The 24496-nt window shown below is 39.7% G+C and overlaps 1 protein-coding gene across 7 annotated transcripts in view; it reads right to left on the reverse strand.

The window, feature by feature from the left end:
- Nucleotides 1-20: 20 nt before the first annotated feature.
- The window catches only part of RASGRF2 (Ras protein specific guanine nucleotide releasing factor 2), a 230559-nt gene continuing 206083 nt past the window's right edge, over nt 21-24496 (reverse strand). For all 7 annotated transcript variants that reach the window (XM_081052886.1, XM_081052889.1, XM_081052888.1 and 4 more), the window contains 8 exons: nt 20147-20207; nt 19731-19834; nt 17523-17607; nt 10832-11029; nt 9436-9515; nt 7896-8013; nt 7235-7303; nt 21-4339 (listed from right to left, as the gene is read on the reverse strand). In XM_081052886.1, coding sequence (XP_080909012.1) covers nt 4247-4339; nt 7235-7303; nt 7896-8013; nt 9436-9515; nt 10832-11029; nt 17523-17607; nt 19731-19834; nt 20147-20207 — 808 coding nt within the window. In that variant the 3' untranslated portion in view covers nt 21-4246. The remainder of the gene's footprint in view (nt 4340-7234; nt 7304-7895; nt 8014-9435; nt 9516-10831; nt 11030-17522; nt 17608-19730; nt 19835-20146; nt 20208-24496) is intronic.

Here is a 24496-nt window from a genome sequence, read left to right on the forward strand (position 1 = left end):
TAAATGAAGAGTCTGAGATGTTGGATAATTCAAGAAAGTTAAAGTTTAATTTGTATATAGGTATAGCCCACACCTCACCAGGCAAGTGTTAGGCCACAGCACAAACCCCTCTGTCAGAATTACAAAAGTCAGCAGATTTGCCAAGTAACTGGACACAAAAACAATGTACTTCGCATGGGTTTATCCATTACACACACACAAATAACAAAGAAATACATTTAAATCCTCTGCAAAAGAGAGATGAGGATGGTAATCATGTTACCTAACATTTGGACTTTATAGTCTAACCCATTTTGTCCTGATAACCATGTGAGGTAGGGAGCACAGAAATTACTATTAACTCCATTTTGCGGGTGAGGAAACTGAGGCTCAGAGAGGTTTCAGCACTGGCCTAATGTTTCCCAGCTTGTCGGTGTAGATCTGGGCCTAGGACTCAGAGCAAGGGAGCCTAGCCCAATGCTCTTTGATAACTGTCTTTCTAGGGGAAAATGAAATGGGTTGTGTGAAAGACTTGTTCCACATCATTAAGTAGAACTATTGTTTTTCTTGAGCAGATGAGATCAAGTATAATCAACCAGAATGTGAATGCCATACTGTGTGGTAGCCAAGATGAGCTCTGTGAATCATTCATGTGTTTACATCTACAACACAATGATTGTTTTCTTCTTTCTACTGTTGTATGTGCAGCTCTGTCCTGCGTTAATTTTAAGTCGCTAATAGAAATGAAGAAATGACACTCTGATTAGATTTCATTGACTCAAGTCTTACTACCAGGATTCACGTTGTGGCATCTGGAATCAAGTCATTATTCAAACTTGCAATCTGTTGTCTTCACTGAAATGAGAATGAATCTTACTCATTTCTTCCTTCTGGCTGTGGACATTAACCTGGATCTATTCTTTTACCACAAATAATAGTCATCATTTTATCCCATTTCAATAGTAGTAAAAATGATCAATTTTACAGGTTGGATTTTTTTTTAAATCTTACATTTTAAAGCAAAGGGAAAGATTTTTTTCAGGAAGAATAAAATCAAACTTTGAAAAGCTAAATAAAATCCTTCATTTTAAATAAAAGTTAATTTTATTGAGAATAGCCCCTCTCATTGCATTACTCTTTTTAGTTAACAATTTAAAAGTGTCCCAGTCATTGCTGACCCAAGGTCTGGTCTTGTATAATACCGTGAGAGAAAAAGACGTGTTGGGCCATCACCACATGCACTCTCCAAATCGGAATGTAATAGATTTTCCTCTTTCAAATTATTCAGTATCTATGAGTTTCATTTGTTTTTAAGTAGTACTTTAAGATGTACTGAAATTTAACAAATAGTAATGGGGACTTGGTGTGAGAGCCACTTTAAATATCACAAGTCATTTAAAATTCCCTCTTTAAATTCCTTCAGAGAAATACTAAGGAAAAGTGACAGCATTCTACTTTATGCCTCAATTTGTCACATAATATATTGGCCTAAATAAGAGATTTGTCCCTGTAGTAAAACTGGATGTCTTAGTTAATAACCAATGGCATTCCCTAAAAGCCCCAAGATAATTCATTGACAGTACAAAATGTGGGTATTCCTATGCAAGCATGAAATTGGGTTTTATTTCTGATTTTCTAGGTTAATTTTGCAATAATATAAGTGTTTGCTACTTGGTTGTTAGAGGTTGACCTCTCATCTACTCTTAGAAACGGGTCTCATATAGTGGAATTTAGGCAGCGGCAGCCTTGAGTAGCTGGGAGTGCATTCTCCAACAACACACACAAAGCTTGCAAAGCAGAAGAGAATGGGTACTTTAGCAATTGGAAAAAACATCACAGATTGCTCTTGAGGATTTTAAATGCGACCAAATTGAGGTTTTTAAAATGCCCATTCCTACTTCTGCCGGTCCAGAAACGGTGCACGTCATTAAAAGGAACTTCCTTAGAGGCAGAGTTCTCTCTCTTATAGCTCCAGCAAGGTTTCAGACTCTAGGAAGCTGGAGGGACTTACAAAGCTCAATTAAATACTACAGGTCAGCATAGCAATTGACAGTGCCCATAGCTGACCATTGGGGGGCGCTTCCAACATTCTGCAGGAAATACACGTGAAAGCTTTGTCACTACTTGAGGAAATTCTGTGTTCCAAAGAGGGAGGAGCATTTGGAAATTCCTGTCTCCAATTTTCCTTTAATAAGAATGGCTCTGGAACATTTTGGTCACAGAAATAAGGGTCCAAACTTCCAGGGAAAGCGCACACGGAATCATCCCCTCCCTTTTGGAAGACTTTGGGGACTCCAAGGCAGAATCATATGACCTTTCCATGTGTTGTTTTGCCTGGCAGTACTATATGTTTGGTTCTTTCACTGATTTGTCCTGGTTTTAATTCACCTTCCAAGACTATGTAAAGTTAAGCTTTACGTTCCTTTTCTTCTGCAAGACCTTTAGGTGCTTGGTGCAATTAATTCAAGCCCTCAGTTTCTGAACACTGAGAAATATATTGCAGTTATGTGCTGTTAAGATCCAAACAATCATGCTTCTTATCATGCATCAAGATGCATCAACCTCTTATTTGGGACTAAAGAGAACAAACAAGCAACTTTGTGTGAAAAAGGAAAATAGAGCATCCATAAGTAACCCTCCTTAGATTTAGTGCTACACTGTTGGCTAATATGAGCTACTGAAAGTATTGTTTTTGAATGGTCTTCAAATATTACAAATATTTTCTTTTACTTATTTGATATTTCACTATATAGTTATGTACAGAGATGGCCCTTGCCATGCAGGAAAAATGTACATTCTCCATCTCTATGGTATGTTATCAAAGCTGGTGCTTCCACTGGGCCAGCAAGTTGAATTTGTCAGCTGTTAGCTCTAACAACATAATTAAAGTGCAAAGAAAGAGGGAAAACAGCCAGACAGATCGATTTTTTTGATTGTCAGCATCAATATACTTCATGCCTCGAAGTGAAAACGTCAGGTGCAGTAGGCTCAGGTGACAATAACTGTATATATTTTCTCTTTCTCCTTTTAAAGCAGAGCTCTCTGTAGGGTGGCAGGACTAAGCCCTGCAGTTGGTCTTCTGATAGAAAGGCTGTTGAGTGGTTGCACCCATTTCTCATACACGTACAACCTTTTCACACAGAAATACCTCAAATTTTAAAAACAAAGATGGTTGGGGAAGAACGGCCTATCAATAGCACACGCAACTGTGGGTTTTCAAAAGAAAATCCAACTACACAACTTAAAAAAAATACAACCAATGCTCATAGTAACCCTAAAAATGGTTTGTGTAAATCAAAATCGATTCCCACATTACTGTGAGGGGGGGGAAAAGAAAAGAAACACAGCGAGGTGCAGAGATGACTTATGAGTACTCTATCTTTTCACTTACTGAAACCCACTCTTCCCCACAGTGCTTTGTGGCCTCTGTCTTATTCCACAGTTTTGTCGGTGAGGTATGCAGACACCTTTCAGCAAACCCTGAACCTGCCCTTCTGAGGGTGTTGGCTTCTTGGGCAGCACAGCCTCAGGAAGAAGCCCCCACCCTACCTCACGCAGTTACAGGCTGGAATCCTCTGGGGCAAAGCCTACTGACTTAATTAAAGAAATGTTACATACAAATCCACTTGACTTTCATCATGTCTTTCTTACCCTGTTGCCTAAAGACTGAAAAAGCAGGTTCAGAACATGCCATTATTCCTCCATGCACTGAAAACCATGCACATGCTGTAGGCTGAAATTGCTTCTGTGTTGGTCCATTCCTAAAAAGGAAGCCTCAGCTTTTCTGGAAGCGTGTAACAAAGGAAATGTAACGGAAGCAGTTAAATCCTAGGAGAAGACTGGTAGACATACCCAGGCCAATAAAGTGCCAGAGAAACATCACAAGCTTTTTTCATGAATCCTTGTCCCCAAGTTCTAACAGAACCTGGAGCAGAGTTTGAAAGTAACCTTCTTACCTCCTTCATTAAAACGGCTACCACATCTCCCATCTTACATTCTCTTATGCAAAATGTGCCATCAGCTTTACCAAATATCACTCTTTTCACCTTCCCACCCAAGTCTGAAGCATCTGTCTTTGACCCCGAACAGCTGGGCTTCCCTGGCTGGAGACAGAATTCCAGTTTGGTTCCGTCTTCTTCCGTGGAAACGAGAACTGGCTTCGTCTCCATCCCCGCTGTCCTCACTGCACTGTGGGAGGCATGGCATGCAGTTCTGTCCATCCCGCTTTCCATGAAAATTCCACAGACTCAGGGGCAAGGCCAAAGTTTCAAGCAGGGAGCCGAGGTTCAATTTTTAGCGACAGCTCATACAGCGTATCTTCATCTATGATGAGGGCTTTGTCAAGCAAGTACTGAGTGACCTGGAGAAAAAGAGAAACCTTCACTTTCAGTTTTTTTAGAATACTAGTTCGTGTATTTTCTGAATGGAATTTGACACAATTTAACATTTTCTCTTAAACATTTAAAAATTTTATATAACTAAATATATATATATATATATATATATATATATATATATATATATATATATAAATATATTCTCAGTGTAAAAAAAAATAATCAAATTTCTTGTTCTCTCCCAACTCTTCGGGTACTTTCCTCAAGAGGCACACTGTTATCATTTGGTCTGTATTCTCTCAAATGTTTTACTGTCTTTCTAGATATTACATGTACTTACAGAAATCTTTCCCCCCCCATCATGGGTGGTATCATACTGTATATTTTATTCTGCTTTCATCTCTTAACTAGAAGTTGTGGTGAGCTTCCACGCCAACCTGCTCTATAGAACTAAGAGCGTGATATATTAGTGTTTATTTCATGATCTCACATGGATGAATGTGCAGTTACTTCAATATTTCACTATTGCACAAAGTCACTGAAATCCTTGTTTGCACGCTTCCTAGTACTCACATGGGAATGTTCCCTTGGGGTAGAGACTAGAAATAAAATGGAAAAAAAAATTACACCGAAATAAAAATGTTGGGGCATGAGGTATTTCTATGAAAATGGTTCTTTATTTTTATTGAGAGAGATAACTTACATAAGTAAAATTAGTTTGATTAGTTTTGACAAATGTTTACACCATACAACTCACACACATATATATCACAATGTAGAATAGTTCCACCACGCCAGAAAGTTCCTTCATGCAGTTTCCCAGTCAAATCTGTTCCCGGAAGCAACCACTGATCTGATTTCTATCACCATATATTACCTTTGTCTACTCTAGAATATGATGTAAATGGAATCATACAGTATATTCTCTTTTGTGTCTTGCTTCTTCCGTTAGCATAATGTTTTGGGATTCATCTCCTTGTGGTATGTATCAGCAGTCTGCCCTCTTTCACTGCTGGGTGGTAGTTCATTGCATAGATAGAAACACCACTTTTGTTTATCCATTGATCTATTTATGACACCTGGTTATTTCTAATTCCGGCTGTTGTTAAGAAATGCCATGAACTAGATTTTTATACTAGATTTTTAATGGGCATGTTTTCACTTCCCCCTTGGAGATTGCTGGGTCATAAGTAGATGCACATTTAACCCTTTAGGAAACATCCAAATGACACAGTTTCCAAAGTTGTTGTACCATATTACTCTCACAGCCATGTGCAAGAGTTCTGGTTACTCAGTATATCAATTTTTAATGTTACAAGATGATGTAAAATGCCCTCCAAAACTGTTGTACCTACAGTATGTGAGAGTACCTGTTATCTTACTAATACCCAAACTAATGTTTGATAGTATTAATATTTGAAAATTTTGTCTATCTGATAGGTGAAAATGATGCCTCATTGTAATTTGCATTTTTTTTTCTTACTAGTAAAATTGAGCATTTTTCAATTATGTATTGGCCATTTTTGTTTCTTCTTCTGTGAGCTACCTGTTCATAGCTTTGCCAATTACTCTATTGAGTTGTTTATACTTTTCTTTGGCTTTATAGGAATACTTTTATTCTGTCTCTTTGTTTTATGTGCTACAAATATCGTCTCCTAGTTTACTACTTGTATTTTGATTTTTTAAACAATTGCCTTTTGTCATGTAGAAGTTTTTAATTTTGGTGTGGCGAACTTACCAGGTTTGTCTTTCATAATTTGCATTCTGTGCTGAACAAGGTCTTTCAAATCTAAAGATCATGACTGTTTTGTCTATATTTTATTCAAATAATTTAATATTTCTTTTTATATTTAGGTAATGCACTCATCTGGAACTTATTTTTGTGAATGGTATAAGATGGAGAGCCAAAATTCCTATTCCATTTACTGAATAATCAATTTGTTTCTGGCATTTTTAAAAATGCCTCCTTTATCCTCTACTAGATTTTTATATAGATAAAATCTGCATCTGGACTTTATTTTGCTCCATTTCATTTGTATTCCTGTGCCTGTAAAGTCCTGCTTTATTCATTATGGTATAGGATATGTGTCTGTATCTGATAAGAAGAACAAGGAAGAGCTTTCTCTATTTTAAAAAAGTCCTTGTTGGTTTTTTGTTTTTCTTTTTGTTTTTTTTTATCTCTCTAAACTTCCTTATGAGTTTTAGGATAACTTTGTCAAATTCCTTGAAATAGTAGGGAAAAATGGCTGTAAGTTATATGGGAATCTTCTATACTGCCTTCTCAATTATTCTATAAAGTTAAAACGATTCTGAAAAATAATGTCAGTTAAAAAATGGAAGTAAGGTAGGGAAGGAGGAAGGAAGGATGGAAAAAAGGTAAGCCACTTGTGGCTGGGATGGAAAGAGGAAGGGGGAAAGGAAGTATTATATTGTGAGCTAAATCTTGAAAGATGAGTAGAAGCCACATAATTCAAAACTTCTAGGACACGAGACTTTCCTCTTTCTTTATCCTAAGAGCAATGGGAAACCAATAAAACAGTTTGTGCAAGTTTCAAACATATTCTACTTTGTGTTTCAAAGAATTCTATCTGGCAGTAATTTGTAGAATGGACTTTGTATTCCAGATTGAATGCAAGTAGACCACGTAACAGGTATCAGTAGCTTGGACCGGAGTGGTGGTGGTGTAGACAGATTCAAGAGAAATACAGGATGTAAAATCGACAGAACTTGATGATAAGTTGGTGTTTCTTGCCTTCTTTCTTTGCTTCTTAATTAGAGTTGCCAAAGATTTGTCTGCTTTATTGGTCTTTACTGTGTGTCAGCTTATGGTATTATTGATGAACTCTACTGCTGTTTCTAATTCATTAATTCTTCTTTATTAAGTTACCTTACAACCATAAACATTTATACAATATTACCTTTGGCTGATGGTCTATTCGATAGGAAGTCTGCTGGAACTGGCGTATCTCTCTGACAATATGCGATATCTAACGGAGAAACAACAAAAGCAAAGCAAAAGTATTTCCCTGTATCGCAGCCCATTCTTCTGGGGGGCTATCCTAGTATAGTCAGTCACTTTCTCCAGTGAGGTAGCTAGAGCCCTGCCTGATCATTCTTTATGCCCAGGGCTTTACAGCCATTCTGTGAGCCATGTGAAATGCTGACAGCAGGATGACAGCTCAATTCACAATCAAGGAAACAGCTGGTGCTGGGTGGCCTCAAGCTTAGGAGTGGCAAGCTCTGGGTGCTACTGTCCGTGGACTCCTTGCCTCTAACTTGGTACTCAGAACCTGGATGTCCAGCAGGAAGCCTTCACTATCTGTCTATCACTGGTCAGTCTCAGACTGTCATCCCTGGAGCTTTATTCCCCACCCCATTTGCCCAGACTGCCAGCTGAAATGGCTCAGTTGAAAATCTCCTCAATCAGTCCTCAATGGGCCAACATCAGGTACCAGACCCAGGGTCCACCATCTGTTCTACCTCGAGATTAAAAAGCAAGCAGTGACTTTCATGACTTACTCTCTTCTCCATTAGCCAGTGAAGTCATTGAAACAGGCTGATTATGAAATTATGACCTACCATTCTCATTTTGGAGAAATTGACAAGGCCTTCCTCAGTAAAGTTTGGTGTCCCTTCTTCAATAAATGCCAAGTCCGTTAGGTACATCCCCAGATAAGGAACGGTTGGAGGGTTACAACTGCAAGACCAAGAGGCACTTTTCTCAGGCTCATTCACATAAATGGTGACTTCCCTCCTCAGCTTGACAGGAAGCAACTATGCTGCTTCAATCCTCAAGAATAAAGTCTTTTAATTCTATTTTCAGAAGCACACTCATGACATGCAGAGTTTTAAATACATCTCACAATAGAATATAACACAAAATTATGGCCCGTGATTTACTATGTGTTTGAGATAATGGCATGTTCAAACAACAGGATATCTTATAGACAAACACAAAACGTTTGCTAGCAATTCTTGTTGGCAGTATTTGTTTGCAGTACTTGTAAATTGGCCAGACTCCTCTGAGGGGCAGAAGCATGTACGTAGGAAATCCCTATGTTCTCACATTAAAGTGCAAACATTCAACCTTAAAGAACTGGGTGGAAAAATCAATGTGATTAAAGCTTGTAAAATTTATTTTCTGTTTTAGTTAGTATTTAAATATTTTAGAAGGTATAGATGTAATTAATATCACAACTGCACCCTAAAGTGAGACCTTTATTTTTTGTTTGTTTATTTGTTTGTTTGTTGGGGGGGTGCATACACTGGGTCTTCCCAGAGTCTACAGCTGAGAACATGGACCTCTGATCTAGAGTGAACTAACTGGGTTTGAGTCCCAACTTGACCACTTACTAAGTGATGCTGGGCCAACTCTGAACCGCAGTTTCCTCATCTGTAAAATGGAAACAATTAAACTTCTCTCTCTAGTTAGTTATGAGGCTTAAATAAAACACATCAAACACTTAGCATGGAGTCTTTCATTTAGTAAGTATTTAGTAATAATAATAGTTATTGTACTATTATTATCACCATGAGTCTTTCTTTCACTTGCGGCATCACAAGACTAACGTTTTTTCCAGAGTAAGTCAAGTACGTGTGGCAGATCATTAATAATAAAGTCTGTCCCCTCCCCTCACCTCTCCTCTCCTTCTCTTTTTCCCTTTCTCTCTCTCTCTCTCTCTCTCTCTCTCTCTCTCTCTCTCTCTCTCTCTCTCTCTCTCTCTCTCTCGGAATGACCCAGCAATAAAAGGCCCAAAATAGATAACAGTAATCAATAGGTACTATAATATTTACATTTTAAAAATCACAGAATAACATTGTGCTTAGATTAAGAAATATAAAATCAAATTTTTAATAGTAAAAGATGGTTTGATTTACTATGGTGATATTTTCTTTTTATTTCAAAATCTCTGCATACTATGAGACATTTACTGTAATATATGCACAGCATTCCAAATGAAAAGGAAAATAAGAAAAATACCTAGATGATGGAAATTGTTTCCCATTTGGTTTTTTCTTTTCAAGGCAAAGTAGGAGGTAGACCACTATTTGTATACTATATAAGTTATTTAAATATACTTGTGAATTACGGATAATTTAATAATTATTATAGACATACTTTTTAAGGGTTTCTCTGAGATTTTTAAATCTTCCTTCAGATGAAACAGTCTTCTGAAGCTTGTCCATTAGAGCTTTTGTCTAGAAAGAAACAAATGACTTAGAATGTTATGAAAATTCTCCTATGGTTTGATAAAATAACGAGTTACCACAACATGCTCCATTCTCTTCCACAGTGTCAGGTGCTAGTACCTCTGCCAGACGGTTGTGATGTGATATGATTTTGAATGATAAGAGTTTCAAAGTACAAAGATGGGGCATTATGATTAAATATGGTGTTCAAAAAAGAACATGTGGGTAAGAGAAAGTGACTATGCTATTCATTTAGCCAAAAAGAGAGGAAAATGTGTAGAAAAGAAAAATTGCAATGCATGAGAAACTCAGGGGCTTAAAGAACTGAAACACACGTGTGAATAGGGACTCTTAAAGGAGAAGTGTCACATCAGGGGGATTTCATAATGAATCTTTTTTGAGAGTTAATTTCCAAGTCATCAAAGCACACATATGGTTGCTTGGTTATTAACCAACTAAATATCCTCTATACCAAATCCTTTCTTTTGTGATTATCTTCACCAATTTGTTAGAAAAGTCTGACACTTACCAAGAAATAAAATCGTTGACATTGGTCTGGACTTGTTTCCATGGACATGGGAGAATGGAAGGGTGTCCCCTGAGGATGATGAGCCACTCTCGGTGACACCCACACCCAGGCAGCTCGGCTGGGAGAAGCAGACCACCCTGTCCCACAAGCCTGGAAGGGCCCTCCGCAACACCCACCGACACCCACAGAGAAGGCCAGGAGAAAAAGCAGGGGAAGTTGTGATTTCATTTGAATCTTGAAGTGATCTGAATGAAAATGATAGGTAGGAGCAAGCTGAGTCCAATGAAAAGAAAGTTAAGAAAGTTCTCTCTCTGCACATATAAGTCATCATGCCAAAACTTTAAAGTGACGGCATGAATGACAAGGAAAGAGGTAAATATGGAGGCCCCTGATCCCTGGTGTTTGGCCCGAAGGCATCTGCACCCTTACTTTGGGGGAGAAAGAATGGATTCACTCAGTATCACTGTGTCACCTGGCATCAATGTGCCCTCTCTATAAATGACTCAGGGGACAACTCTTGCCTGTCAACCACATTGTTTGAGGTTCTCCCTGAGTATGTTATAATGAGTGTTTGGGGTTGTATTTTCTTTTCTAAATTAACCATTGAGAAATGCACATGAGTGGAATCAATTAAGTGGTAAGAACACAGTAATTACCCACATTGACATCTTCCTTTGGCAAGTGAGCTGCTCATTTCAGTTAATTATGTCCTAATTAGTACTATTTATCTTGGCTCAGGTCTCCCTGCCTCTCCTCTTCTCGGTGGCAGCGGGACAGGTAGCTGGCTGATGCTCACCTGCTTGGACACCTTGGCCCAGGTTTTCTTCAGCCTGTAGATGGCGCTTCTGTTTAAGGCTGAGGTGATCTCCAGCACGCCATTGTAGTTGTGCAGGCACCGGCAAATGTCCGCCACCGCCACCCACTTCTCAATTGCGTTGGCACGGGAGATGACATCTGTGTAATTCATTATCTGGGAGGCCACCAGGTTACTCATCTGAGACAACGAGAAAGTCAAGAGAGGTGGCTAAGAACCAAAGCAATGCATCAGGCCAAATACCCGAGTTACATACAGAGATGTCAGGAAAGCAGGCTGCAGAGGGACGTGGAGATCATCGTTCATGTTTAGATAACTTTCTGAAGAGATAAGAGTCTGTAACAATAACAAACTAATGAACAATTTTCATCCTCAGAGTGAAGATATGCATTGTTTGGAATCAGCGTGGTGGGAGCAGAGGTGAGTTTGTTAATCAGTCATTTTTTTTAAAAACTAAAGTTTATTGGGGTGACAATTGTTAGTAAAGTTACATAGATTTCACATATACAATTCTGTATTACATCATCTATATATCACATTGTGTGTTCACCACCCAGAGTCAGTTCTACTTATATCACCATCTATTTGACCCCGTTTACCCTCTTCTAGAGTTCCCCCTTCCCCCTTACCCTCTGGTAACCCCTAAACTATTGTCTGTGTCTATAAATTTTTGTTTCTTCATTTGTTTGTCTTGTTCTTTTGTTGTTTTCAGTTTTATATACCACATATCAGTGAAATCATATGGTTCTCTACTTATCTATGTGACTTACTTCGCTTAGCATTATAATCTCAAGATCCATCCATGTTGTCACAAATGGTACTATTTCATCTTTTCTTACCGCTGAATAGTATTCCATTGTGTATATATACCACAACTTCTTTATCCATTCATCTATCGAAGGACATTTTGGTTGTTTCCATGTCTTGGCCACCGTAAACAAAGCTGCAATGAACATTGGAGCACACATGTCTTTATGGATAAATGTTTTCAGATTTTTTGGGTAGATACCTAGGAGAGGGATTGATGGGTCATATGGTAATTTTATTTTTAATTATTTGAGGAACATCCACACTACCTTCCATAGAGGCTGCACCAATCTGCATTCCCACCGACAGTGTATGAGGGTTCTTTGTTCTCCACAGCCTCTCCAACACTTGTTACTATTTGTCTTGTTGATGGTAGCCATTCTAACTGGGGTGAGGTGATATCTCATTGTGGTTTTTATTTGCATTTCTCTGATGATTAGTGATGTTGAGCATTTTTTTCATATATCTACTTGCCATTTGTACGTCCTCTTTGAAAAATGTCTCTTTAGGTGCTCTGCCCATTTTTCAATTGGGTTGTTTGTTTTTTTTTGTTGTTGAGTTGTATGAGTTCCTCATATATTTTGGATATTAGCCCCTTATCAGAGGCGCTGTTTGCAAAAATCTCCCATTCAGGTGGTTGCCTCTTTATTTTGCCAATCGTTTCTTTTGTTGTGCAGAAGCTTTTAAGTTTGATATAGTCCTATTCATTTATTTTAGCTTTTATTTCCCTTGCGTTTGGAGTCAAATTCATAAAATGCTCTTTGAACCCAAGGTCCATAAGTTTAGTACGTATATTTTCTTCTATGCAGTTTATTGTTTCAGGTCTTATGCTTAGGTCTTTGATCCATTTTGAATTAATTTCGGTACATGGTGACAGACAGCAGTCCAGTTTCATTCTTTTGCACCCAGTTCTCCCAGCACCGTTTTATTGAAGAGGCTGTCTTTTCTCCATTGTATGTTTTTGGCTTCTTTGTCAAAAATTATCTGTCCATATTTATGTGGGTTTATTTCTGTTCTCAATTCTATTCCATTGGTCTGTGTGTCTGTTTTTCTGCCAATACCATGCTGTTTTGATTATTGTTGCCCTGTAGTACAAGCTAAAGTCAGGGAGTGTGGTACCTCCAGTATTGTTCTTTTTCCTTAGGATTGCTTTGGCTATTCGGGGTCGTTTGTGGTTCCATGCAAATCTGATGATTTTTTTGTTCTATTTCTTAAAAAAAATGCCATTGGGATATTGATGGGGACTGCATTAAATCTGTATATTGCTTTGGGTAACATAGCCATTTTAACTATGCTGATTTTTCCAATGCATGAGCATGGAATGTCTTTCCATTTCTTTGAGTCTTCTTCAATTTCTTTAAAAAATGTCTTATAGTTTTCAGCTTGTAGGTCTTTCACGTCCTTGGTTAAGTTTATTCCTAGGTATTTTATTCTTTTTGGAGTAATTGCAAAAGGAATTGTTTTTTTTTTCTTTTTCTGAGATTTCATTGTTAGTATATAGGAATGCAATGGACTTTTGTACGTTGATTTTGTAGCCAGCAACTTTACTGTATTTGTTGATTGTTTCTAATAACTTTTTGGTGGAATCTTTAGGGTTTTCTATATATAACATCAAGTCATCTGCAAAGAGTGACAATTTAACTTCTTCATTCCCAATTGGATGCTTTTTATTTTTTTCTCTTGCCTGATTGCTCTGGTGAGAACTTCCAACAGAACATGATGTTGAAAAGCAGAGGGGACAGCCATGTCATGTTCCTAAACATAGAGCAAAGGACTTCAGTTTTTCACCGTTAATTATGATATTAGCAGAGGGTTTGTCATATATGGCCTTTATTATGTTAAGGTATATTCCTTCTATACCTATTTTATTAAGTGTTTTAATCATAAATGGATGTTGTATCTTGTCAAATGTTTTTTCTGCATCAATTGACATAATCATATAATTTTGGTCCTTTATTTTGTTTACATAATGTATCACATTGATGGATTTGCATATGTTGAACCATTCTTGTGCCCCTGGGATGAACCCCACTTGGTCGTGATGAATCATCTTTTTAATGCATTGTTGCATTCGATTTGCTAGAATTTTGTTTAGGATTTTTGCATCTGTATTCATCAGAGATATTGGTCTGTAGTTGTTTTTTTTTGTGTTGTCCTTACCAGGTTTGGGTATCAAGGTAATGTTGGCCTCATAAAATGAGTTAGGGAGTACTGTCTCTTCTTCAATTTTTTGGAAGAGTTTGAGAAGGACAGGTATTAGATCCTCTTTGAAGGTTTGGTGGAATTCACTAAGCCATCTGATCCCAGACTTTGGCTTTTGGTTGGGTTTAGTTTTTTGATCCCCTCTGCTACTCTGTGTTATTGGTGAGTTCAGTCCATTAACATTTAGGGTGATTATTGATATGTAAGGATTTCCTATTATTCTATCTTTGGTTTTCTGGTAAGACTGTGTCTCCATTGTTTCTTTGCCTTTTTGTTGTTGTCTATTATTTCTGTGTGGTGGTATTGTATGATGTTTGCCTCTGTTTCTTCTTTTATTTCGTTATGTATTTCAGTTCCGGAGTTTTTTTGAGTGGTTACCGTTAAGTTTATGTAAAAGAAAGTTTCATATTTAGAGTATTCCATTTTCTTCAGAATGTTTACTTTCTCCATTATCATATTCCAGTTCAGGCCTTTACTCTCCCCCTTTTATATTTTGGTTGTCACAAGTTATCCCTATTTATGCTGGTCGAATAGCCTCCTTCAGTATTTCTTGTAGTGCATTCCCTCAGCTTCTGTATGTCTTGAAAGGTCTTTATTCCTCCTTCATATCTAAATTATATCTTTGCTGGATATATCATTCTTGGCTCATAATTTCTCTCTTTCAATAGTTTGAATATTTGGTTCCACTCCCTCCTGGCTTGTAGAGTTTCTGCTGAAAAATCTGATGATAATCTAATGGGCTTTCCTTTGTAGGTTACCGTCTTCTTTTCCCTGGCTGTCTTGAGGATTCCGTCTTTGCTCCGAGGTCTCTGCCGTGAGCGTTGGGTTCAGCCATGTTATATGCTGTCCCCTCAGCCCTGTGGGCCATAAGCGGAGCCCTAGCAGTCCGAGTTCTTCCCTCTCCCACAGCTGCGGTAGTTCCGGGATGCGGCGAGCTCGGAGCACTGAGCTAGGTCTGCGTCCTGCGCCCTTGCGGCTCTGTCTCCACACTTCTCCCTTCCCTCCTCTCCCACTCGCGCAATTTGCCCACCTTTACATGATTTCAGTAGAGAGCCTCTTTGTCTTGCCTGTCTGCTGCACTGGAAGTCCTTTCTGAAGTTATAGTTGTTCAATTTGTTGTAAATTCCAGGAAAGATTTCAAGAGGCTCACCTCACACCACCATTTTTATGATGTCTCACTAATCAGTAATTTTGATGGAGTTATTTCCAACAATTTTCCAGGAAATGGAATAGAATGAGCTAACCCCTGAGGAATGGCAACCTTTGTAGATCATGGGTTTCTCTTTTTGGGGCCTCTCCACATTCCTTGCCCCCACCCCCCAATAGCTACTCTAAGAAGCCTCGATTATCACAGAGAAAGAAAACATTTTAGATTACCCTTAATCAAATCATTTCTAACCGAATCAACTTTCAAATCAAAAACACTCTGGTGCAGGAAAAGAGAGAACATTTTCTCCTTTTCACCTTGCTAAAGTTTTTTCCACCAACAGTTTAAAGGACCTACAGTTTCAAGGCTAAGTAATATAATTCTGTTAGTTAAAGCCAAGAGAAAAACAGGCAGCTTAAGAAGCTCAACACTTAGATTATGGAAAGGAAAAGAGCAGAATAGGATTGGTTGCTGATAAAAGAATACGTGGTCTAATCTTATATCCATACGTTAACTCTGATGGATACAAGCATTGTTTGATTCTTTAGGTACTTAAGATCTCACAGTGCCTCAGAATTACCATTCTGCATATTCATTTAAAATATCTTTTTGTATTGAGCACCTACTATGAACCAGGCATTCTTTTAGGTGCCTGGTTCAGAAAGGCAAATAAATCAGCATCCCTGACCTTAGAGCACTGAGCCTAGCTAAGGGGGAATGTGTGTGTGTGGGGAGGCAGACATAAACAAATAATGCCACACAGTGAAATGCAAAGCCAAGTCTGCCTGTGTGTGTGTGTGTGGCGGGGGGCTGGGTGGGGGGTGTTGAGTACATGGAGGCAGCATGCAGCATCTGGTCTAGTACAGAGGAGGCTTCTGGAATGAGGTTGTGGCTGCACTGAGTCCTAAAGGTTGAGAAGGAGTTAGCCACTGCTTTCCATCAAAGTAGAAGAGCATTTGCACAGGGACAGAGGTGGAAGGCATGGCATAATGGAGGATCTGATAGCCATCTGAGGAGCCCAAGGGGTCGTGAGAGACAAGGATGACAGGTGAGCAAGGTTCCCAAAGACCAGGTTGAGCAGTTGGAACTATATCTGGAAGGTGAGGGGAGGTCACTTTGACAGATTTTTATCAAAGTGATATAATTAGATTGGCCTTTCAGAGAAGCTATTCCTGTGACACTGCATGAGTTGTGGTGGAACGGCAATGAGTGAGATAGGAGCTCCTGGAGAGAAAGGATGAAAGACCAAATCAAGGTTATGGCAATGGGAAATGAGGGGGAAAAGGGTTTGAGACATACCTAGATTTAGGGTTCACTTACATGTTGGGTGGTTGAGGGTAGGTAAGGGAGAAGGAAGAGTCAAAGATGACCACTAGTTTCCATGCATGGGCAAGTGAATGTATGGTGAGGCCATTACCTGAGACTGAGAACAGAGAATAAGAGGTAGAAGCAGGCTTGGCATGTCTGGGGTGCTGATGATAATAAGTTCATTTGCAACCTGTTGAGGGCGCAATGCAAGTAGCCATCCAAGTAGAGACATGTGGGTCTGCAGTCGGGGACTGAATCTAGGATTTGAATGTCCATTATACCCTAAGTGTATGTATGGCACAGGCAATAGAGGCTTATTTCCACAACAGGTGCTCTGCTTCTCAGAGAGTGGCCTCGATGGGTCACGTGTCCTGTCCTTTAGGCAGCAGTGGCATTGATCCTCATTATGTGATAACACCAGTCAGCATTTAAGCATTCTGCAAGTACCCTGTGCAAAAGCACTATCTTGGGAATCTACACTGTTGTTTTGTATTTTGCTTCTAAATGACTTATTAATTTACCTACAGGGTTCTGGTAGTCTTTTTTTTTTTTAATATTATCATTATTCCTTTTACCATAGTTTAGTGGAACTGCAAAGCAAGCCTTCCCTTTGCTTGGAAAGTCCTGAAGACACTCCCACATCTATGGTTATATTACAACACTAAAACCATTAGAACAGAACAAATTAAGAGTTAGTGGGTGTAAAGCAACTCCATCTTGCTGCTGGAGAAAAGCAGAGTGGGAAGATGGACCGATAGCTGGTCACCATTGCACAGTCACAGCAACACTGGAATTATGCCCAAAGAGGTCCTTTTTAACCCTGGAATGTAATTTGGGCTGAATGATCAATAATGATGATGAGGAGTTACAACAACCCAATGTTACTGTCACCAGCACCACCAGGGACCAGTGAGATATGCAGCTCATTCTGCTAGAACTAGTCAATCTATGACCAGGACGTAATGATGAGTATGATGAAAATAAGAACAGCACCCTATGCATTTCTGAGCACTTACTAGCAAAAGTGAACCGCTTGCATCTAGAAATGATGACATCATTATGAGCTTTTAGAGGAGATTTAAGCTTGTCTTTACTGTTCCATCAGTTTTGCCTTAAATGTGGGTGGCTTTATTTTAGAGAAGGAGTCTTAAGACCCTCATAGTCATCTTCCTGTAATGAGCCCAAGGTTTTATTTTTATGGTTACTCACATCATTGAAGTGTTGGCTGGTTTTCATAATGTAAGGTGTTCTTTCATTTTTATCCAGTTTCATCCACCCCTGCCCAAGAAACTCTCTGAAAGCAGAAAGCAAAATAGAAAACCAATTAATTTTTTAAGTGGTCAGTTATTGGTATGAATAATTATTATTAATATTACATACGTTAAACTTGACATTGCCCAACACCTGGTGCTACGGAACATCTCAGATGAATTTTAGCTCAACTCTAGCATTTCACCATTCAGGGGAAAAAAACAAAAACAAAAACAAAACAATTTTTCAATTTCCAGCTTTTTCTTATAAATGTTTGAACTTTGTCCCTGTTGGGATTGTTATAAGGGCTTCTCTGAAGTTGGAAAACAATGACCAACACAAGAGGAATAAAGAGGTTAAGTACTAACTAAGAAACCAAGACTATTTTCCTTGGATCAGCTTTTTATTTTTTTATTTTTATTTATTTTTTTATTTTTGGATCCGCTTTAAAAATAAAAAAATGTAAGTCTTAGTAGAAGGTCCGAAAAATCCATCACTACCAAAAATGCTAACCAAGAACAAACAGCATGGTTTCCTCCACTTTGCTTTGACCTTCTCCAGGCAAATGTCGATGCCATGGGCAGGGACTTTCCCTTGTCCTTCCCCGAGCCCAGCACAGTACACTGTGGGGAGGGCTGCATACACGTGATGAAGGCAGTTACAGTGGTGGGCGCTCAGCCTGGGGAAGGTCTGTCTTCCAAATAACATCTCTGCTCCTTCACTTCCCCCATGAGCAGGGCACCAGCTCCCCGCAAGCAATGGACAATCAAGATGGAGCATATAGGAATTATTTTATAGAGCCAGAAAAACAACTTGAAATAAAATTACTCTGACATATTCTTAATCCAGAAATATTGACTGAGTCCCTGTGCAAGTTTCTTTGTCCCTTACTGTCAGTGGTAGTACTCCCATCCCGCAAGGCTGGGGACGTAAAGGCGTACCAGGTGCACGGATGAAAATAATTGGTAGATGTTCACACCGGCACAAAGGGGCAGGGGGGAGACATGGGGAGGGTCCCAGGAAGAGACCACACCAAGAGCCACCACAAAGGTTCAGGCTTTGCTCTTTCTCCTCCTCCACAGAGATCATGCTCTTCTTTCCCTGGAATCCTCACTGCACCGGAGGGTAGTCACGAGTAGCGGGGAAGAGGCACTGTGGTTCCTAACTCAAGTCCTCGAATACTCACAGGGTTCACTGGTATGACCAATGGGCCACATTCCTATTTTATTTTATTTTTTTCAGGTTTATGGATTGGTCTATGAGTGCTGGAAGAGGAGGAGGGAAAGAAGATAAAATGCATAGAAGTTTGTCTCTGCCCCTGATGCCTCTCTGACAGAGCTGTAGCTCTTACCATCTAACCATCACTTGACCCTCCATCCTCACAGACGTCCTCTTTGCTGGATATGACACGTTCATATCTCTTGTCCAGTCCTTCCCTTATCTTCAATTTAGTTTTCAGTTCACAGAGAACATGTGCCAACAGTTGCCACTTGTCCAAACAAAGGCCTTGCTTGTTATAGGCTACGGAATATAACAGCTGGGGGTGCCAGGGTGGGGGTGGGGTGAGGGGGCTTAAGCAGCCTCTCCTTACTCTATGAATGAGGAAATTAAAAGGCTGTGTGATTAGCCCATGGTCTCAATGCTCAGCAACTCTTGTTGATTTATGCAAGTGGGTAGCAGAATTTACAGAATTTACTGAAGATCAGTCTTTTTTGAAGTCTTGGACCACCCAGAATTATCTGGGCTTCTCACGGAAAATACAGTTTCTGGGCCTCAAACCTACCAGAATCAGAATCTCTGAGGGAGGTATCTAGGAATGTATATTTTTAACAAGTTCCCCAATGATTTTAGACACACTGAAATTTGAGAACCACAGTCAGAGCTCTATTGAAGTTTCTGTAATGCATGATGTGAGAGTAAAAAGAAATTTACATTCTGTGGTAATCATACTACATATAGAAACAGAAGAGTGACCATCTTGAGAGTCTCCAATATTCTCAAATCAGTATTTCCAACATAAACTGGAACCAAGACATTCAGGGGGACCACACTATTTTAAGACTAAGGCTCACCCCTCTGCACACTCGTCTGCCTTAGGAATAATGTCAACTCTAAGCGGGTTATTCCTGCCTAAGGTGGGTCTGCTGCTGCGAGGGTAGCACTCACTCATAGGGAATGCTTCTGAAGACGACGTGGTCCAGAAGGGTAATCTGCTCAGCCAGCTCCATGGCTGACAAGGTCTCAAAGCATTCAGCCTTCGGACAGTCTGTCTGCAAGAGATGAAGGGGTGGGGGGAATGAAACACACAGGAGCAAGGCTCCTGTCTGCTCACTGCAGTTGCTGAAGTGCGAAGTCCATCAAAGATTCTAGATATGAAGAGAATGGCAGAAAGCTCAGAACTCTCAGCCAGCATTAACATCATGGACCAACTGTTCAACCCCTGGCCAAATTTGGTTCATCTCTCAGAGCTTCATGGGTCATACATACGGCCAAACACTCATTTATCAGTTACAAGCATATTGCTTGCCTTTGAGAGGTAGTTTGCACATAATTGTGCTGGATAAGACCATGGCCAAACTTACCAGTTGAATGATATCCTCTAATTTTAGGTGGATGTCATCTTGATCATCTTGTGAAAGAGCCCTAAAAAAAAAACACAAAAAACCCACAAATATATATATATATATATATATATATATATATATATATATATATATATATATAAAATATAAATCAGCGTATCCTCCATGAAAAGAAAATAGGCAAGCCAGGAACGAAATGACAAAACACAGTTCAGTGTTCCCTGGGTAAGAAGTCGGAGCGTTTAGGTCTGCAAGGCTGTGCTGCCAGCTGGAGGCTGTGGGGCCGTGAGCTGGAGACAAGTGGTCAAGGAAACAGAAAACACACATGGTAAAGGCACAGGAAGATCATCAAGAGAGCTGACTTATAACAAGGAGCTGACTTGTTACATACAAGGCTGTAAATAAAACACCCACCATCAAAGTGAACCTGAGGGTGAGCTGCTGTGCTCTACATTACCAAGGGGATCCCTGCTGTGAATTTGGGCCCCCTGCAGTACTGTCAGTCAGGGAGTCTAACAGGCCTGAGTGCTCCATTCGTGCGCCTGTTTCCCACTCTGGCCCTTCCCTGCTCATTCTGAGGCAGAGCAAGCCCCACCCCACTCATATGCAGCCCAGGAGCTCAGGGGAGTTCCTAGGTTGCAAGAATTCAAAGAACAACGTGAGATAGAAGCCAGCAGGTCAATTCTTTCCTTTTGCTTCCTAGGTTGACTTTCCTGAGATTTGCTGCCGTAGCCCCACACATGGCATTATTTAGCTCTCAATAGATGTTTTCTTTTGATAAGTGATGAATGAATGGATAAATCCCTAAGTTAATTAATACTGAAGTGGGTGCTGGTTTCAGACTGGGAGTGATACGTCATATCCAAGAGAAGTTCAGAGTCCAGAATTATAATGATTATATCACTTGCCGTCTGAGCCAAGCATTTTCAGTTTTCCAAAATAAAGGCACAATCACATATCAAAAGTATTAAAATATTTAAAGAGTCCCAAACCATGTAGCCTGTCTGCTGGAGCAAGCCGGTGTCAAAAGAAATAACGATGTGATATTCTGTTGTGCTTTGAATGGATGAAAACAAAACTACCACCCTCGGAAATACGACAGCAACAGAAATGGGTCACGGGATGTCCATCACATGGCAGGCATGTGCTAAGCATGTGACGTACACAATCTCGTCTATCAAAAAATCCCTTCAAAGTAAGCATCATTATCTCCATTTTACAGATCAGGAAACAAAAGCTCAAAGAAATTGACTAAACTTGCCCAGGCTTTTCGTCCAATTCTGCTCTCCTGTTCTTCTTGCTTGTCTTAAGCAGGCTTATGGGAGGCACCTCTTCAAGGGTCCAGCATAGAACACACATCAGTTCCCTGTCTATCTTCTTCCTCTATTACAAAGGCTCTCCGCTGTTTACCAGCGAGCAAAATCCTTTTAGATTAGAGGAGGGGCAGTCTTTTTGTCAGCAATTAGCCATATCATTTGTGAGCAGAAAAAAATTGTCCTCATATGATAAAGGGCAGGTTGAGGTGAGGAAAAAATAAATAAACACAACTCTTTCTCCAAAGACTGTTAAATCACACTTATGGGTTACACACAAGGGATAATGGGTTACACACTCTTTCCTAAAATGTATGTCATTTTTTCCACTGTAGTCTAGGTTCCTGGAGAGAGGTCAGTGGCCACAAGACTATGTGTACTTATGGAAAAGATCTTTTTTTATGAGACTAGACAATATTCCTCCCTTGGAAAGAAGTGGTCAAGAAATTAGTTAGCTTCTATCAAATGTTACTCTCCTCAATGATCTTATCCTAATGTTCCAAGATATAGTCTGATCCCATTAAGTTATTTAACATTTTCTCTCTTCATAAGAGCTTATTGATGCTGCTTGGGGCTTTGTGGGGTTGCGGGGGGAGGGGAACAGTCACCTTTTTGTGATCTTAACTCATCCCAGTTGACATTCCAAGAATTTATTGTTTCTTTTCATTTTGTGGCATGTTTGTTGTCTACAAAAAAACCCACACTACACTGCATAGAATCAGAAACCAGCTAGTCAGACAATATGGGGAGGAGGTTGATATTTTAGAAATACAAACGTCTTGAGCAGAGGGTTTTACTTACAAACAGAGCAACAAACTACCTGTGCCAGTTAAGCTTAAAGTAACCCCTGTGAGACTGTATGAGGCAGGGAGGCTCATCACAGAAAGCTTTCACTTTACCGTATTCGTTTAATATATGTTTAAATACATGTTTTATGTTAACATCTCACTGTTACGTGACTTGAATGCATATAAATCTCTAATGTCAGGGCTACATTTAACTACAACCTGATATGTTTTTATCTCACAATCATAACTCATATTCATTGGGAGATATATTCAGAAATGTTCCCTTCAGATGTGAAGTCCCCTGTACTTCTCTGGTCCAGATCCAAGAGAGGATGAATTTGCTCTAGTCTGACTATCTTAAAGCTTTGATGAACACTCCAGGATCCTGTGTTTCCCTCACATCCATTAATCAGTATGATCAGTTTAATATTTTATAATGAAACATGAGATTTAAAAAATGGGATCACCCATGTTCTGTAACTGGAAAATTCCTCCTTCAATTGTAGACATCAGGTAGTCTTAAAAATCAGAGCCAGGAGCAACGGGCCTCTGTCCTTGCGTGGTTCGTACTCTCTGGGCTACTGGCGTGCTCCTGTAACTGTCTGGCTTGTGCCTGTGCAGGGCCTGTCCCAGACTCAGGGCCTGCCCCAGACTCAGGGCCTGCCCCAGACTCGGCTCCTCCTTACCTTGTGAATGGTTTAATCGCCTGCTGATTTGCCTGCTGGGCCCTGCCAGACCATCTCTTTCCTGTGCTGTCTCAATCCTGGTTTTCCTTCTCTCTAGGTTTACTTGAGCCCATGCTACCTATGCTCTGCCACATGGAAAAAAAAAAAAAAAAGTAGGTATCTATAAATGCATGGATATTAAAATCTCCTGGCTTTGGCTGGAAATAATCCTTTGTTTGTTTTCCAAATTAAGAAATGAACCAACAAGAAAATATTTATAATGGTCAGGTTGTTAAATAATCCTTTTAATTTCTATTTCTTTGTCAGGTACTCTATGATTTTTTTTCCACAAAAAGATTTCCAAAGGATGGCATTCCTTCAGTTGATGGTTATATCTAGGCTTACTTCCTACTCTACTTTCTAATCATTCTGACATGATTCTTAAAAACATAAATTTCATACATAAACATAAGTATGTGATATGGCAAATTATCAAAAACTGTAAAAACTTAATGTATCATTTATTTCTCCTATAATCACAATCGTATGTGCCAGAGCAGGGACTCATCAGGATAGCACGGATGGAGTGAATTACTTGGCAGGGGAAATTCGAACAAGGATCAGTAGGGTATTGTCTTCTGCACCAGGATTTTTTGCACAAATCTATTCACTGGGTTGTTGGGCAGATAAGTTAGTGATTCAGAAACCCAGCTGACCTAAACTGGTACTCAGGGTCTAGCTGTCTGCTCAGCTAATGGGCTGGTGACCTCCCTTATATCTGTCTGTTTTCATTGATATGCTTAGGGCTAAATAAAGACTTGTTTTGTTTTGGCTTGACAGGAAGAAAGATAGTCAGAGGTGGGAGAATAGATGGTGTCACACTATGCCCTGCTCGGCTCTGAGGGTGGGTTTTGAATTATTATGGTGAAGGACGAGGAACCAGTTGCTAAAGGAGAGTCTGAGGCTCTGGGTTGAGTGAGGCTGCTCTGGAGCCCAGTTGGCACAGGGATGGAGCGGTGGGATCTAGCTGAGGTTTTTGATAGGAAAATGGTGGTTTCAGGAGACTGGCGGGCAGCATTCTCCACAGAAACAGTGGTGGCACTGATAAGGTCTCTCCTTCAAGTGGCCTGGGGGTGGTGAGCTTGAATAAAGATGCCGAGGCAGGAAAAATGACTGGGTTTGTTCCTGAGCATACATTTCTTGGGACTTTTAGAATGTTTTGGGAAGACTTTGCAAGAGACTAGAGAATTCTGGGTGGGCAGCTGGGGCACCCCCTCAGGGAAACTGTTTTTTTGTTTTTGACTTTTTTTTTCTTTTACAAAATAGCAGCAAGTTGGTTATGACTGTGAGTCTATTTTTTAAAATTGTAACAGCTATATTAAGATTTAAATCACATACTAAACAATTCATTCATTTAAAGCAGGGGTGTCCAAACTGTGGCCCGCAGGCCAACTGCAGCCTGCGATCCATTTTTTATTGGCCCGCAGCAAATTCCAAAAATATATTTAGTTTACTTAAATAAACCAGGTGGGGCAATACGTACTTTATCTCGAGTGAGTGGCCCGGCTGTTTGTGTATTTTACC

The sequence above is a fragment of the Rhinolophus hipposideros genome, assembly GCF_964194185.1.
Source record: "Rhinolophus hipposideros genome assembly, chromosome: 7".
Classification (NCBI taxonomy): domain Eukaryota; kingdom Metazoa; phylum Chordata; class Mammalia; order Chiroptera; family Rhinolophidae; genus Rhinolophus; species Rhinolophus hipposideros.